The sequence below is a fragment of the Nyctereutes procyonoides genome, unplaced genomic scaffold, assembly GCF_905146905.1.
Source record: "Nyctereutes procyonoides isolate TBG_1078 unplaced genomic scaffold, NYPRO_anot_genome, whole genome shotgun sequence".
NCBI classification, from domain to species: domain Eukaryota; kingdom Metazoa; phylum Chordata; class Mammalia; order Carnivora; family Canidae; genus Nyctereutes; species Nyctereutes procyonoides.
The window spans coordinates 29,332,408-29,350,902 of NW_026575139.1; the positions used below are offsets into that span (position 1 = coordinate 29,332,408).

At 38.6% G+C, this 18,495-nt stretch overlaps 1 protein-coding gene across 1 annotated transcript in view; it reads right to left on the reverse strand.

Annotated features, from left to right (window-relative positions):
* Nucleotides 1-18,495, reverse strand: part of SLC39A9 (solute carrier family 39 member 9) — a 54,538-nt gene that overhangs the window by 23,927 nt on the left and 12,116 nt on the right. Inside the window, exon 2 of the mRNA XM_055304245.1 lies at nt 8,639-8,747. Coding sequence (XP_055160220.1) covers nt 8,639-8,747 — 109 coding nt within the window. The remainder of the gene's footprint in view (nt 1-8,638; nt 8,748-18,495) is intronic.

An 18,495-nucleotide genomic window follows, 5' to 3' on the forward strand; every position in this document is an offset into this window, starting at 1 on the left:
CCAGTTTTGATTTTTATATTTTTGACCTTTATTGATTCTTTTTATTTTATTTTTTTAAGATTTTTATTTATTTATTTATTCATGAGAGACAAAGAGACACAGGCAGAGGGAGAAGCAGGCTCCACGCAGGTAGTCTGACATGGGACTCGATCCCTGGTCTCCAGGATCATTACCTGGGCTGAAGGCGGCGCTAAACCGCTGAGCCACCCAGGCTTCCCTCTTTAATTTCTTAACTTCTACTCATACCTTACAATTTTTATAGCTACTATTTATTTTTTCTGACAAATAGTTCATTACACATGACATGTATTTTCAGTCATAAGGGCAGAATAGCTTCTACTTAATGATGATGTATTCTGTTTTTCATATAAAAGAGAAAACCTTTGATCACAGTCCAAAATTAAAGCTGACATTTTATTAACACACCGAGCAGAGAGCCCAATGGGGAGCTCAATCCCGGGATCCTGTGATCATGACCTAAACTGAAGGCAGACACTTAGCTGACTGAGCCATCCAGGTGCCCCTAAAGCTGACATTTTAAAAGGTGGTTAATTAATGAATTTTTGATAAAAAATTATTGTTTTTATTTTTTTAAAAATTTATTTGAGAGAGAGACTATGTGAACACAATTGAGCAGGGGGAGGGGCAGAGGAAGAGACTCTTCAAACAGACTCCCTGCTGAGTGTGGAGGTGGACTCCAGTTGGACTCTGGGCTTGATGTCCCAACCTATGAGATCATGACCTGGCCAAAACCAAGAGTAGGACACTTACCTGATTGAGCCACCCTGGTGTCTCAGTTTTATTTTTTTAAAGATTATTTATTTTAGAGAAAAAAAAGCATGAATGTATATGCAGGGGGCAGAGGGTAGAGGGGCAGAAAGGGAGGGAGAGAGGATCTCAAGAAGAATGACAGGCCAAGAGTTAGTTAATATATAACAGATTTAACCTTCTCCTCATATCTAAATGTAGAATAAAATGAAAAAGCCATAAAATTACTGTACTTCTCTAAAAATCTGATATGTGGCATTCTTGGAGAAATTTAGTGAAATAATCTATATTGAACCATTCCTGATAACAGTTCCAGTGACTATCCTAACAATTATGAATAGGATATAGGTTTTTATTTAGGTCTTTGACTCCACAGCCTGCCTTTCAACATACCAATTCTGATGTTCCAAAGAATTATATTGGTTTCAAATTTAGCCCCACAATAAACAAGCAGTGCGTCCTCAAAAGACTATATATATTCTTAAAACTTGTTTCTGTAGGGGCACTTGGGTGGCTCAATTGGTTAAGCACCGCTTTCAGCTCAGGTCATGATCCCAGGATCCTGGGATCAAGCCCACATCGGGCTCTCAGCTCAGCTGGGAGACTGCTTCTCCCACTCCCTCTGTCTGTTGCTCTGCCTACTTGTGCTCTGTGTGTCAAATAAATAAATAAATGTTAAAAAAAAAAAACAACAACCAAAAAACTTGTTTCTGTAAAAAGTCTTCTTACACGAATGCTGATCTAATTCCAGTGATTTTAGAGCTATAATTACAGAAAAGTATGTGAGAGGTTCCTTTTTATGTTAATTAGTATTTAATAATGCTTTATTAAAGCGCCAGAGCATTCGGTTAACATGATATATTGAGCTCTGAAGAAATATGTTAATTATCATAATTATAAGGTCATCAGAAGAACTAAACTATAGGTTGTAATAAACATGTACACAAACTACTTTCTTAAGCTGAGAGAAAAGCTAGTTGGATCTACAATAAAGAAAAGGAGGGAAAGAGTGGGGGGAGAAAAAGATAAAGAAGCAGAAATGAAAGTGATGTGACTAAGCTCACCAGTGTAGAGACAGATGTGGAAAATGTGGAGACAGCTTACAGTTAATATGATGGTTAAGCTAGTTAAAATTTTTTTTCAAAGAGTGGCGTATTAATATTTTACTTTTTAAAAAGGATGATGGGGACTTCTAGAGCTGGCTCAGATGGAATAAACCTTGTGCTGATCACACAATAATTACTACAAAAACTCTGGACAAAACGCACAAAGATCAACTACCTAAGGACTACAAAATGTAAAGGACAGCAAAAGGAGAGAAGGCAGCAAAAACTGCAAAAGGAACCTCATCTTTCTGGCCAGAGGACCAGGGAAAGGGGGCTGCTGGGAGGTGTCCAAATGTAGGGAAACCATCCCTCTTTTTTCTTTCCCAGCCCTTCCTTGAAGGCAGTCCCAGTTGGGGAACTCCATGGCAGCAACACAGGCAGTGAAACCCCCAGAAAAAACCCATCTTTCTGGCCAGAGTGGTCTGAAGAGCACAGGGCAGGGTGGAGGTGGGGCATCTGGTTATTCTGTTCTCTTTTCTCCTGCCACTTTGCCCTGAGGCACCCCAAGTTACACAAAACAGCACAGTGACAGCACAGGCAGCTAGGATTCCTATAAAAACTACATCCTTCTGGCCAGAGGACTAGGTAAAGGATCCCCTGGCAGACAAGGAGTGTGAAAGGAATACTAGAAACAGCTACAGAGGGTTCCCCTAACAGTGTGTATAAATGGCACAAGTCTCAGACTTATCCCTGAACTCTGCAGGGATAGGACATACCCAAAGCAGCATTACTAAGGCTTTGAAAACGGAACTAAAATTAAAACCATCACCCAAAAAGGCACCACAGAACTGGCAGTCTGAAACCAACAGGCTAAATGATTGCTAAAATAAAAGAAATAAATATTCTCTAGAGGATTTTTGAAAGGACCCAAAGTTCCAAAATATACGATAAAAAATGTATAGGATACAACCCAAACTTGCTTGACATAGAAAGAAACAGAAACATTTCTCCAATTATGAAGAGAAAAACAATCAACCCAATCCCAAGACAACTCAGATATTGAAATACTCAAGACTTTAAAGCAGCTATTATAACTATGTGCTCTGGAGTAAAGGTAAAAACACAAACAAATGAATGTCATTTGAAAAAATAGAAACTATAAAAAAAAACCAAGTAGAATTTTTTAAAAAAATTACCCATTTATTCATGAGAGACACAGAAAGAGAGGCAGAGACTTAGGTGGAGGGAAAAGCAGGTTCCCTGCGGGGGCCTGATGTAGGACTCAATCCCAGGACCCCAGGATCACAACCTGAGCTGAACACAGACATTCAACCACTGAGCCACCCAGTGCCCCCATGAAAAACATAACATCTGAAACAGTAAGTTTACTGGATGGCTCAATAGAAGACAGATGATCACAAAGAAAAGAATCAGGGACACCTGGGTGGCTCAGTGGTTGAGCATCTCCCTTCAGCCCAGGGCTTGATCCTGGAGTCCCAGAATCTAGTCTCACATCAGGCTCCCTGCATGGAGCCTGCTTCTCCCTCTGCCTGTGTCTCTGCCTCTCTGTGTCTCATGAATAAGAAATAAAATTAAAAAAAAAAATCAAACCAAAAAACAAAGGAAAGAATCAGTACCCTTGGTTACAATGACAGAACTGAATAGTATCAAGAGACTACAGGGCTCACAAAGTCTGAAATATTTACTTTCTGACCTGTTACAGAAAAAGTTTTCTGATAACCTCTGGTCTAAATACACCAACTTGAAGACAGATTATCAAACTGGATTTTAAAAACATGATTCTACTATATGCTGTTTACAAGAAATCCAATTTAAATATAGTGAATGACATGGGTTAAAAGTAAAAGGATGAAAAAAGACATATCATGTAAACACTGATCAAAAGGAAACTGGTGTGGCTATGTTAATACCAAATAAAATAAACTTGAGAACAAGAAATATTACCAGGAATAAATAGGGACATTACATAATAATGAAAAAGGCCATCATAGAGACAAAGCAACCCTAAATGTATAGGCACCTGACCAAAGAGCTTTAATACGGATAAAGCAAAACAAAAATCAATAAAATACAAAGCAAGAAAAAAATGAAATAAAAAATGGTTCTCTGGGGAAAAATTTTTAAAAGACATTACTGCAGACATTAAAAGGATAATAAAAGATTCCTGTGAACAACTCTTACTATGAATAATTCTTCAACTTAGAAGAAACAGAGAACTTGAATAGTTTGTCTATTAAAGAAATTGAGTTCATAGCTAAAAACCTTCCAACATAGAAAACTCCAGGCCCAGATGGTTTCTTTTTTTAAAAAAAATAATTTATTTATTTATTCATAAGAGACACAGAGAGAGGGCAGCCCTGGTGGCGCAGCGGTTTAGCGCCGCCTGCAGCCCGGGGTGTGATCCTGGGGACCTGGGATCAAGTCCCACGTCAGGCTGCCTGCATGGAGCCTGCTTCTCCCTCTGCCTGTGTCTCTGCCTCTCTCTCTCTCTCTCTGAATAAATAAATAAATCTTAAAAAAAAGAGAGAGAGAGAGAGGCAGAGACACAGGCAGAGGGAGAAGCAGGCTCCCTGCAGGGAGCCCATTGTGGGACTCGATCCCAGGTCTCCACTATTATGCCCTGGGCAGAAGTTGATGCAAAACCACTGAGCCACTGGAGCTGCTCCAGAGGGTTTCACAGGTAAATTCCAACAAACATTTAAGGAAGAAATATTTTTGATTCTATAGTCTCTTTCAGAATGTAAAAGAGGGAACACTTTGCAACCCTAAGAGGCCAGCACTACTCTGAGGACACAACCATAAAAAGACATTGTAAGAAAGGAAAATCTGGGACCCGAGTGGCTCAGCAGTTCAGCACCTGCCTTCAGCCCAGGGCGTGATCCTGGAGTCCTAGGATCGAGTCTCACATCAGGCTCCCGGCATGTCTATGTCTCTGTCTCTCTCTTTGTGTCTCTCACGAATAAATAAATACAATCTTAAAAAAAAAAAAAAAAAGAAAAGAAAGGAAAATCCAGGCCAATATTCCTCATGAACCAGGGATACAAATATCCTCAACAAGATTTTAACAAATCAAATACATTGATGATAATCCCTACAATCAAGGTTGCATATGTGGCATATGCAAGTCCAGTTCAACATTTGAGTTATCACTGTAATTCACCACACTGACAGGCTAGATAAAAAACTCTCAGCAAACTAGGAATAAAAGAGAACTTCCTTAACACGAAGAGGGAATCTTTAAAAAATAACCTATAGCTCAGGACACCTGGGTGGCTCAGCGGTTAAGCGTCTGCCTTCAAGCCCAGGATGTGATCTCGTAGTGCCGGGATCGAGTCCCACATCGGGCTCCCTGCATGGAGCCTGCTTCTCTCTGCCTGTGTCTCTGCCTCTCTCTCTCTCTCTCTGTGTGTGTCTCTCATGAATAAGTAAATAAAATCTTAAAAAAAAAACTATAGCTAACATTATACTTAATAGTGAAAGACTGAGAGAATAAGGCAACACTAACTACTTTCATTCCTAATCAATCTCATACAAGATGGTCCAGCCAATGCAATAAGGAAAGGAACAGGAAATTAAAGGCATATGGGAAAACACTAAAGTTTCTCTGGAAAGGAAAGCATTAAACTGTCTATATTCATGGAGGATATGATTATGTAGCAAATCACAAGGAATCTAAAAAAAGCTCCTATAACCAGTGAGTTTAGCAAATTTCTACATACTAGGATACTGGAAATTGGAATATTTTTTTAAAGATCATTTATAATTGCACTAAAAATAAGAAATATTTAGGTATATATTAACAGAATACCTGCAAACCTGTATGCTAAAAACTACAACCCTAGGGGTGGCCTGGCTGGCTTAGCTGGTGGAGCATGTGACTCTTGATCTCAGGGCTGTGAGTTTGAGCCCCACATTGGATACAGAAGTTAATTTAAAAATTTTAATCTCTCTCTCTCGCTCTCTGTGTGACTATCATAAATAAATAAAAAAAAAAATTTATAAAAAAAAATAAAAAAAAAAAAATAAAAAAGGGATCCCTGGGTGGCGCAGCGGTTTGGCGCCTGCCTTTGACCCAGGGCGCGATCCTGGAGAGCCGGGATCGAATCCCACGTCGGGCTCCCAGTGCATGGAGCCTGCTTCTCCCTCTGCCTGTGTCTCTGCCTCTCTCTCTCTCGCTCTCTGTGTGACTATCATAAATAAATAAAAAAAAAAAAATTTATAAAAAAAAAAAAATAAAATAAAAAATAAAAATTTTAAAAATTAAAAAACTACAACACTGATAAAAGAAATCAAACATCTAAAAAATGGAGATATAGGGATGCCTCTGTGGCTCATTGGTTGAGCATCTGCCTTTGGCTCAGGTAGTGATTCCAGGGTCCTAGGATCTAGTCCCACATCAGGCTTCCCACAGGGAGCCTGCTTCTCTATATGTCTCTCTGTGTCTCTCATGAATAAATAAATAAAATCTTTAAAAATATATATTTTTTCCTTAACTGAAATGGTGTTTTTAGGGCTGGAGACTGATCCACAATGAAAGGCTAAAGAGACCAGAATGCTTATTTTTTTAGAAAAGCAGGTTTAAAAAGCACAGTGTATCTGTTTTCAAATGAATCCACAAAAGTATTTTGGGCCCCAAATCAAGAACACTGAAAATAAAGGAATGCAATGCAACAACATGATAGCTAAATTTAAGCTTAAAACCATACCTGAGATATCATGTGAATTGTATCTTAATAAAACTGCTATTAAAAAAACAAAAACAAAAACTATACCTGAACACTTTTTTCCTTTCCCCTAGCATTTCCCAAACTTGTCTAGTTAAGAATCAGGTAACAAGGCAGCCTGGGTGGCTTAGCAGTTTAGTGCCGCCTTCAGCCCAGGGCATGATCCTGGAGACCAGGGATAGAGTCCCACATCAGGCTCCCTGCATGGAGCCTGCTTCTCCCCCTCTGCCTCTGTCTCTGCCCCCCCCCCCTTGAATAAAGAAATAAAATCTTAAAAAAAAAAAATCATGTGACAACCTATTTAAAAAAAGATATTCCCAGGGCCCTTCTCCGAAGACTGATTTTGTAGTCTAGGTTAGGGACCAGAAACTTTTAAACCGCACTCCTTAAAAAAAAAAAAAAAAAAAAAAAAAATTTAAGGAAAACAACTGCTACCCATAATTCTTTCTTAGCTGCAAAGTCAAGCAAAAAAGATAAATAAATAAATTAATTGATTAATTAATTAATTTAATTCTCTATTTGGTCATGATCTGAAAGTTTTCTAGTATACCAGGATAGTGATCTTACACTGAAATAATCACACCTCAGAAAAATTTAAGATGATCTACTGGAATACAAAAGAAAATACAGATGACTCTTGAACAATGTGAAAGTTAGAGTGCTGACCCCCCTGCACAGTTGAAAATCTGCATAACTTCTGACTCCTCAAAAGTTAACTACTAATAGACTACCATTGACCTTATTGACAACATAAAGTCTGTTAACACATATTTTGTATGGTCTATGTTTTATATACTGTATTTTTACAATAAAGTAAGCCAGAGAAAAGATAAGAAAATCTCGAGGAAGAGGAAACACATTTACTGTACTGTATTGAAAAAGGGTCAACTATTAGTGGACCTGCATAGCTCAAATCTGAGCTGTTCAAGGGTCAACTGTACTGGTCTTCTATATACATTTCCTTTAAATCTTATGCTTCAAAACTTTCTCTTTTAGGTTTGTGTTTTATAATGTACACAATAGATCAGTGCAGTTGTGCATGTTTATCTCCCTACCCCCTAATAGGAGATGTGATCAGAAAAGAGTGGAAACCACTGGTTCTGGGACTCCTGATTTAGTATCTTCCCCCTAAATCTGGCCAGTCCTCATCCTCTCTATTTTGCAATAAGACCCTCACAATCCTCATAGATAACATCTGCCACCATTCTCTGCCTACCCAATACCATTCATTAGGGTTAGGGCTAGGGCTATAGTCATACACCAGGGATGAGAGCGTCATCACTCTGGATAAAGGACAGTTTTTTCCCTGAAATCTGAAAAGCTGCTTACTATATTGTATCTAGTATGAAATCTGGAAAGTGCCTACCTTTCTATATTACTCTTAAAGTCCAGTTGACTCCTGGCACTTGAAGATTCCACTCGCCAATTTAACAGTTGTGATTTCAATCCTTCACAGATGTCTCTGAAGTTTCGTGGCAAGCAGTAATCTGTTTTGCCGAGTCACAAATCTAAATCAAGTATGTTTCAAGCTGGTGTTGAGGACCAAACCATCTAGCAGGTGAGTATTTACTCTCACATGTCTATATTATTTGTCCTCTGCTCACTGATATTAGGGTCAGGAAAGATTCTTTCATTTTTTTACTTCTCCTTTACTGCAGAGGTCCTCACCAATTACCTACAAGTTTTCCCTAAAGACTCCTTGAATCCAAATATGTACAGTCTATATATTTTTTCAAGTAACAAACACTAAAAATAAAATTGCTGTGATATAGAATTTGGGAAGTTTTTAGGTAGGCTTTAAAAAAGGGCTGTCAGACTGGAATTCATACATTACTGCAAATATATCTTAAGTGGTATTCATGAATTGGGGATTCAATTCACAAACTGCTAAGGATATGTTCAATGCCAAAGATGTCAGAAGATAGGTTTTAAGAACTCTTCCCAGGGCAGAATTCTATGGCAAATAGGAAATATGTTCAGGGGAAAAAACAAAACAAAACAAAACAAAACAAACTCGTTTCTCCTTTCAACACTCCAAGTCAACATCTCTCAAAGAAGACCCTCTTCTCTCTCTCTTACCCTCAAGAATATCTTCATAAAGTGCATGTACTCCTTCAGGCACGATGACTGCCAGTGCAGTTCCACAGAGAAGGCCAGCACCCAAAACAGTCACCAGCTTTAGTCGTTCCTGGAAAGAAAACATAAGAAACTGCTGAAAATTGATGAATCAATGAGAAAAAGTTTCTGAAGTATTTGTAATCAAGACTGTGAGTGGGGCACCTGGGTGGTGCAGTCAGTTAAGCATCTGACTCTTGGTTTCAGCTCAGATCAAGCCCCACCTCCAACTCCATGCTCAGTGTGGATGGAGTCTGCTTGAGATTCTCTCTCTATAAATAAATAAAATCTTAAAAAAAAAAAAAAAAAGATTGTGAGCTGCTCATTTGTGAGCCCAAAATCTAGGATGGCCAGTGAACATGAAACTGGGGGAGTTTCATAAATAACTAATGCCAATTAAAACAGGGAGATGCTGGGGCAGCTGGGTAGCTCAGTAGCTGAGTGCATTTGACTCAGGTCATGACCCTGGGGTCCTGGGATTGAGTCCCGCATCAGCCTCCCCACAGGATACCTGCTTCTCCCTCTGCCTAAGTCTCTGCCTCTCTCTATGTATCTCATGAATAAATCAATTATTTTTTTTCTTTTTTTAAATTTTTATTTATTTATGATAGTCACACACACACACAGAGAGAGAGAGAGAGAGAGAGGCAGAGACATGGGCAGAGGGAGAAGCAGGCTCCATGCACCGGGAGCCCAACGTGGGACTTGATCCCGGGTCTCCAGGATCGGGCCAAAGGCAGGCGCTAAACCGCTGCGCCACCCAGGGATCCCTAAATCAATTATTAAAAAACAAAAACAAAGAAACCAGGGAGATGCCATTTACAAATTTACCAGATTCACAATGATGTGGGAAAACTTGTCTACAACTCATGATGGGAAAAATGAGCACATTTGTCTGACACTGGGAGAAATGTAAATTGCTATAACCTATCTGGACCACTATTTGGCAATTTCAATTTAAGGCTTCAAAAATGTGATTTCTTTGCTCTAGCAATTTCACTTCTAGAAATTCCTCCTAAGGAAGAACTATTCAAAGACGATCATGGCACGGACAGTGAAAACCTGAAAATATCCTAAACGTTCAAAAAAGGAGATTGATTAAATAAACCACAATACATCACAGTACCACAGCACTCAGCCATTAAACATTATGATTCAGGTCTATTCATGGATATATGCACTGTTATGAGGAAAAAGCTGGTGGCAAACCAGCTTTTTTATATGCACTGATAAGCTCATATTTGTAATAAAAAGTATACATATAAGTAGAACAAATGTAAATCAAACTAACAAATTTTTAACTTTATAATTTATAAATCTAATATATAATACACGATTTTTAAAACATTGCAATTGAGCTACAATGAACATGTTACTTATACAATGAAAAAATAAAGCTTACTTAATTCAGTATTAAAATGTTCTACATGTCTTTAAAAGCTGCTTTATTGAGGTTATGACTAAAATACCAAAAGCTGTAGATATTTAATGTATACAACTTGATGTATATGAAGGTAAGTATATATCTGTTAAGTTATCATCATAATCAGTGCCATAAATGATCTATGGTTTTGATCCAACCTAATCTCAGTTTTTTTCTTCCTACTCAAATTTCTTTGAGAGACTGCCTCTTGACACTCAAAATATAAAAGATTATATTTCAAAATTTCTTGAAGCAGTGGTGTACCATGTATGGCTTTCTGGAGCCTTAGCAGTATGAAAAATGACCTTAAAAACTAAAAGGGGGAAATTATGTACATTGCTTATGAAAAAGTTTTAATAATTAATGTACTTCACTTTTCTGTTTTAGTTTCCTTTATGAGGTTAGCAAAAGTAACAGTGGCTGTATCATTTCTGACATACTACTGAACTTGTGACTCTGAGGTTAGGGAAATAAATACATAAAATACACATACATATATATATACATACATACATACATACATACATATACTGTTTCTATGGAAAAATAGGTTCTCAGATGAAAGGCTCATTGAAGGATTACAGTCCCCTCCTTGTTTGGGAAGAAGGAAGGAATCTATCTCATTGTGTCTCTAATGAATATGGGGAAACTACAATTACAATGTCCACACCAACTAATACTTGCTATAAAGCAAGAGGGGAATCCCCCGCTCCTTAGCATATAGGCCAGGTTGGTCCTTCATACATTCTGGATGGCCATTATTAGTTACTTATAAATAGAGCATTCTGAATGCATCCAGTAGTTGGGGGCACTGGCTTGGGAGGCAGAGCTGGCTTCATGTCCAAACTGGTTAATAATATTTAGTACATCAGATTCTCTTCTGTAAAATATTTTTACATGTCTTATATAGGAGGCGACAGGAGAAAGTGATTGAAGCATTTCAGAAAAATGACACCAAACAACTGGTGTTACTTTTTAATATTTAATACTGAGCTATTCTAAGAGCTTTTATCTTCTACAAATTACTAAACTCATCAAAGCACTGCTAATCACAGCATTCATTCGAGACAAACTGCCAGAGCATGGAGAACACAAGATGTGTGAAAAACAGCTCTATTCTGTATAAGGGGACATGGTATATGAGTTAGTCTACTTGTCATTTTCTCTAATGAACTCATAAAAGACACCTTTGTTTTAAAAAAATTCATGAATGTAAAGTTTCACTCCTAAGAAAGGACAGAAATAATGGTAAGCTGAACTGGACTGAGCATATCATGTCATTTTAGGGACTTGGTTTCAGAATGCCACAATTCAAACTAATGAATAAATTGCTAGGGAAGAAAATTGTCCTGTCAGCATTTTGACTCTGACTATGCTCTACTCTGGGAAATGGAAATGAAAGATGCCTCTGCCTTATAAATTGAGGGAAGATGAGAAGTGATGAAAGGGATGTACTTAAAAAAGAAAGAGCTGAGCACCTTCCAGAATAACTTGGGTGGAGGCACCTGGGTGGCTCAATTGATTGAACATCTGTCTTTGGTTTGGATCATGATCCTGGGGTCCTGAAGTCAAGCTGCACATCGGGCTCCCTGCTCAGAGGGGAGTCTATTTCTCTCTCTCCCTCTGTCACTCCCCAAACTCATGCTCTCTCTCTCCCAAGTAAATACATAAAATTTTTTTTAAAAAAAAGAGTTACTTAGGTGGCAGCTTATATCATATACATAAGTTAATTCTTGATGGATTATACTTTAATATACAATCTAGAACTCAGGATGCCTGGGTGGCTCAGAGGTTGGGGATCTGCCCTCAGCTCAGGGCATGATCCTGGGTCTGAGATCGGGTCCCACATTGGGTTCCCTGCAAAAAGCCTGCTTCTCCCTCTGTCTATGTCTCTGCCTCTCCATGTCGCTCATGAATAAATGAATAAATACAATCTTTAATAAATAAATAAATAAAATCTAGAACTCAGAAACTTCTAGAAGGAAGAGTAGCTTTGTAATCTTGGTGTTGGCAAAATTTCTCAGCAAGGACACAAAAAAATTCCGTATCACAATTTAAAACATCTGCTGATCCACTCAGAAAATAAACAGACAAGCTACATACTGGAAGAAAATATCCGTAACACACATATCTGTAGTGAATGCTGTGGTGACACTGCCCACATCAACCTCCTCCAGGCTGAAGACACCTGTTCCCCTAGTTGCTGGGAGTGCTGCCTACTGAAGGCTCACAGCTGAGTCCCTCTGACAAACTGACCTTGGGCCAAAGGGTACTGACTAACCTAAGGCTATATTCCCTCTGGCAGGCCAGTTCACATCCCATGCTAGTCCCTGGGTTGTATGGAGGGAGGTACAAAGCCAGGTCCTCTTGCCTCCATTCAGGATATCTCTGAAGGGCCATCCAGCTTCAGAGCCTGCTGTGAGGTGAACTGAGGCCTCTACTGTAACTGAATTACAGTTCAACTCCTCCTTCTGCTTAATCCTACTCATTCTTTCCCAGGTATTATTCCCAAGAGCACTCCTCAATAAACTTCCTGTGCGCAAATCTTCTCAGAGTCTGTTTTCTGGGGAACCCAACCTAAGATATCGATAAAGGGCGTGTGAAATATAAAAAACTTTCACAACTCAGTAAGAGGCAACAACACACACACAACAAAAAATGGGTAAAAACACTGAATAAATAACTTCACCAAAGATATATGAATACTTAATAAGCCCATGAAAAAATGCTCAGCATCTTTATTCACCAGGAAAATGTAAATCTAAATTAAAGACATCTACTTACACCTACCAGAATGGCTCAGATTAAATACTCATGACACTAAATGACGGCAAAGATACAGAGCAACTGGAATCCTCATGTATTGCTGCTAGGACCATAAAACAGTACAATCACTTTGGAAAACTACTAGTCTTTTATCAAGTTATCCAGCAATTCTACTTTTGGTATTTTCCAAGAGAAATAAAAATGTATGTTCACAAAAACACTTGTACAAGAATGTTCATAGGAGGTTTATCAATAATAGGCATAATCTGCTCAGATGTCCATCACTAGAAGAATGTATAAACAAAGTGTGGTATATTCATACAATGGAATGCTACTCAGTAATGAAAAGGAATAAACTACTGCTACATACAGCAACCTGAATGAATTTCAAAAATATTATCCAAGGGCAGCCCTGGTTGCTCAGTGGTTTAGCACCACCTTCAGCCCAGGGCGTGATCCTGAAGACTCGGGATCAGGTCCCAAGTCAGGCTCCCTGCATGGAGCCTGCTTCTCCCTCTGCCTGTGTCTCTGCCTCTCTCTCTGTGTCTCTCATGAATAAATAAATAAATAAAATATTTAAAAAAATATATTATCCAGATGTTTGAATGAAAGAAGTCTGACACAAAAGAGTTACTTACTATCTAAGTCTATTTATAGGAAGTTTAAAAGCAGGCCAAACTCATCCTTGGCAAAAGAAATCAGAACAGTGGCTGCCTCCAGCAGAAGTGTGAGAATACAATGGCTAAAGAGAATAACAGTAACTAGGAAATGGCACCAGGTTATTTATTTTTAGGATGATGGAAATATTCTAAATCCTGACTGGAATGTGAGGTACATTTGTATATACTTGTCAAAATTCTTCAAACTGCATTAAGATAGTACTTTTTACTCTACAAAATTATGTAACTATAAAAAATTACCAGGCAGCCCGGGTGGCTCAGTGGTTTAGTGCCGCCTTCAGCCCAGGTCGTAATCCTGGAGACCCGGGATCAGGTCCCACGTCGGGCTCCCTGCACGGAGCCTGCTTCTCCCCCTGCCTGTGTGTCTCTGCCTCTCTCTCTCTCTCTCTCTCTCTCTCTGTGTGTGTGTCTCTCATGAATTAATAAAAAAAATTACCTAGGTACTAATTTACTCAGCCAGGACCCCTGAAAGGATTCATTTTAGAACTATTCAATTTTAATAAACCTTCTTCATGGCAGCTCTTCTTTTTTTTTCTTATTACTCTTTTTTATTTTGGTAATCAAGGAACTGCCTTAGGAAGCAGCAGCCTCGGGATCCCTGGGTGGCGCAGCGGTTTGGCGCCTGCCTTTGGCCCAGGGCGCGATCCTGGAGACCCGGGATCGAATCCCACATCGGGCTCCCGGTGCATGGAGCCTGCTTCTCCCTCTGCCTGTGTCTCTGCCTCTCTCTCTCTCATTCTATGTGACTATCATAAATAAATAAAAATTAAAAAAAAAATTAAAAAAAAAAAAAAAAAAAGGAAGCAGCAGCCTCCTTAGTATGGCAGCTCTTTGAAACCAAGCTCAGTCTATGTAGAATACTAAAAGGCACTTCAAAAATTTTCTTAAGTAATTCACTTGCCATTCAGACATTCCTTAAAAATCATTCCTCACATTTTATGTCAATGATTGCATGGAAAAACCAGTGGTATTCACAATTCTGGACCAACCCACAAATTCACTAGGCACTTACCAAGTGCTGTAGAATATTCTACATTGGCACCACGTGAAGTACTATACTGAGACAAGTTTTAAAAAGCAGGAGCAGAAGTGAGTTCTTGAGGCTTACTACATACTACAAAATTAAGTTGCAGGTGAAGTGGCACAATTTAAGAAAACGGAGGGATATATGCCATCCAGAATAACTTAAACACCTATGAGCATTAAAAAAAACTTTCGAACTCCAATAAAAAGTATATATATATGTATGTATGTATTTTAAAAATTAAAAATGCAACTCATTCTTCTGGAAAAAAAAAAAAACTTTCAATTGGGACGCCTGGGTGGCTCAGCATTTGAGCATCTGACTTCGGCTCAGGACATGATCCTGGAGTTCTGGGATTGAGTACCGCATTGGGCTCCTGCATGGAGCCTGCTTCTCTTCCCTCTGCCTATGTTTCTGCCTCTCTCTGTATTTCTCATGAATAAATAAATAAAATCTTAAAAAAAAAAAAACCTTTCAAATTCATAAAGTAAAAAAATAAATCTCCTAAAATGCTGCTTGGCCCAAATTTTTAGAAAGAGAAAGTAAAATTATTTTCATTTATTAATCTTCAAACGTGTACTTTAAAAAGAGGGATACCAGCTACCAAAGTTATCAAAACAGAATCCAAGTTTAAGAAACTGGAAGAAAATGTAAAAAAAGATCCTCTCTCGATATACAGATGAAGAATCAAAGGTCACAGGCTCAAGATCGCATGGCTAGGCTAGTTAGTGGTAGGGGCACAATTAGATTTGACAATGCACTCTGTTGCCCTGTACATACCAAGACAATGTCCATCCCGTGACACAATACATACAATCTGTTATACGAAATTTACCTCCGATGATAGACAACATTGAGCCTCACCACCTCTTTAAACAGTGTGAGCAAACAGAATCCACATCAGGTGTCTGGGTGGCTCAGTCAGGTAAGCATCTGCCTTCAGCTCAGGTCATGATCCTGGGGTCCGGGAATGGAGTTCTGCGTGGGGCTCTGTGGGGGCCTGCTTTTCCCTCTCCCCCTCCCCTAGCTTGTGTGCGCACATGCTCTCTCTCTCGAATAAATAAAATCTTAAAAAAAAAAAGAATCCATAAACATCAAGAGGAAAACCAAAATTCTAATTAGTTATGATTGTCTTCTACTGACAGTTTCTAAAGGACAGGAAGTACCAAGCTTTTCCTAAGGTTTCATTTCTTCAATGTAGAAGACCATTCTTTATTCTGAGATTATGTCCTACTTACTTTTTGGTCTTAAAATGTGCTTTTAAAAAATGATGGTGACCACAGCTTTTTTTTTTTTTTTAAGATTTTATTTATTTATTCACGACACACACACACACACACACACACACAGAGGCAGGGACACAGGCAGAGGAAGAAGCAGGCTCCATTCAGGGAGCCCGACGTGGGACTCAATCCCGGGACTCCAGGATCACACCCTGAGCCAAAGGCAGTACTAAACCACTGAGCCACCCAGGGATCCCGTGTTTTTATTTTTAGTGTCTTTACCTGGCAAAATTAAAAGCAGGGAATCCTGTGTCAAATTTCCCTTATTTGAAAAGTATTACTGGCCTGTGAAACCTAACTGTACATATAGCTGATGTACAGTGTAAACATGAGATCTGTATTATAACATCATAAACAAATTTAGAAACAAAGAATTTGAGAAAATGTATTCAATGTATCAAGGTAAATGAGTATATCATCTAATTTTATAATACTTCCTTGGAGGTAAGACAGTGTGAGCTAAAATTACTGCACTATGTTCTAGTTCCTCTTGAAATTAAGAAAAGCACATTTATTTATCAAACGAAGTTAAACATCCAATGAACACTGTGTTTGTCCTTATGCCAAAACTGTAAGTTCTATGAGGGAAGAGATTTTTGTTTTTAATTTGCTGCTCAATGCTCCGTAGCTTATAGAACAGAAACTGGCAGGTAACAAATTCTCCCTAAATATTTACTGAAAGAATGAATTAAATGCCCGTCACCATGCAAGGCACTAGGGACTTGGTACCCCCCATTTCACTAGCTCTAATAATCAAGATACACAAATGTAGTGCAGCCTCTTTAGGCATGGGAAATAGGCCTACCATATTCCGTACAAGTGTAACCATATGAAGAATTTTCAATGGTTAGTTGCTTTGGAATTTATGCTTTGGCTCAAGAGTTATTCAAGTACATATAACAAAGAACCATAATAGGATTCCATTAGAGTGAATGCGAAGCAATGCTGTCATTTGTCCCATTAATACAAATACGTTAAATGATATCTATTTTTTTCCCCAAGGAGCTCAGAACCTTGTTCAGTCACCATTTCAATCTTCGACAAAGCAATACACAGATTATTCATCCTCCATAACTTTTATGAGCTAGGTAAATATCTACCAACCTTCTCAGGGTGACTAATACTACAGAGGTAACACCTGTAATGAAGAAGACTCAGTAGTCAAAAGATAAGCATCACTGCCATGGGTTGCAGTTTTCATTTTTTTATTTTCTAAAAATTTCTTAACTACCTAAATTATTTTATATGCAATTTGATTTTTTCAAGCACTAGACATGTGGCTCCATATTATTTGCACAGCTGTATTTTTTTCCACACAGCTTCACAACTTGGGACTCAATCTCAAAATTATGTATATGTCAAAGTTAAAATGCTGAGATTCTCTCCTACGTTTATGGTAAGTCACTATGGGATGTATTTAAATGAAGAACTACAAAATCAAAGAAAGCGTGGTTCAAGATGAAAAGACAGTTCCCAAAGCAATAGTTTCTGTCAGAGAAACAACATATTTACTCAAGAGAGGCATGAACTATGCAATGCCATTGGCTTTATGTTATTTCATTTCATAGCCTCACAGCTGCAGTCTGACTGAGACAAAGGACTGACCAGATATCTTAATTAAAACAGCTGGTATTCAATGCCATTCACAGTCAGTGTAAAGCTTTGAAATCAGTTTAATTTTCTTGGCAGACAAGAAAATGGTTTTTCTTTCCTTGCTCACAAAGTCAATAAATTGTTTTGATGAAATATAAGCCAATAATTTAAAAGCTTGTAATATTTAAAACAATTTATTTCAATCCCTCTTGTATCATGCTTATTTTAGTACTGAAAGCATCAACTATACTTTTCTAAAAAAGTAAAGATGCATCTCTTATTATAAGACTACTCCAGAGATGCCTAGGTAGCTCAGTCAGTTAAGCGTCTGCCTTCGGCTCAGGTCCTGGTCTCAGGGTCCTGAGATGGAGCCCCATGTCGGGCTTCTTGCTCAATGGGGAGTCTGTTTCTCCCTCTCCCCCCACTCATGCTCTCTCTCATTCTCTCATTTAAATAAATAAAATCTTTTTTTTTAAAGATTTATTTATGATAGGGGGGGGGCAGAGACATAGGAGGAGGGAGAAGCAGGCTCCATGCCGGGAGCCTGACGTGGGACTCGATCCCGGGACTCCAGGATCGTGCCCTGGGCCAAAGGCAAGCGCTAAACTGCTGAGCCACCCAGGGATCCCAAATAAATAAAATCTTAAAAATAAAAAGACTGCTCCCTTCAAAGCTCCAGGCACTGAAGAGATGAACTACCATAGGGTACAGAGTAACTCTTGTTCAAGCAACAAAGGCCATCTCCAGATTCTTACAAACACACCTACTTCAAAGTCAATTTAACTGCTACATAACCTGCTGTTAATTGTAACAGGTAATGAAGAAAACTCAAATATGAACTTTGTTCTTCAAGTCCTGACAACTGAGACAAGATGCCCCCAAAGTCTCCTGACTCTAAGTTGCAGCAGTGACCTTGAGTAAATTCAGTGTCCTCCTCTGTAAGAAGGGGGCACGACACTACTAGTATTATCATGCAGGAATATGACATGAGCACACTTAGCACAGAACAACCGTCATTATTACTTATCTCTAACATCATTAACAGCACGCAG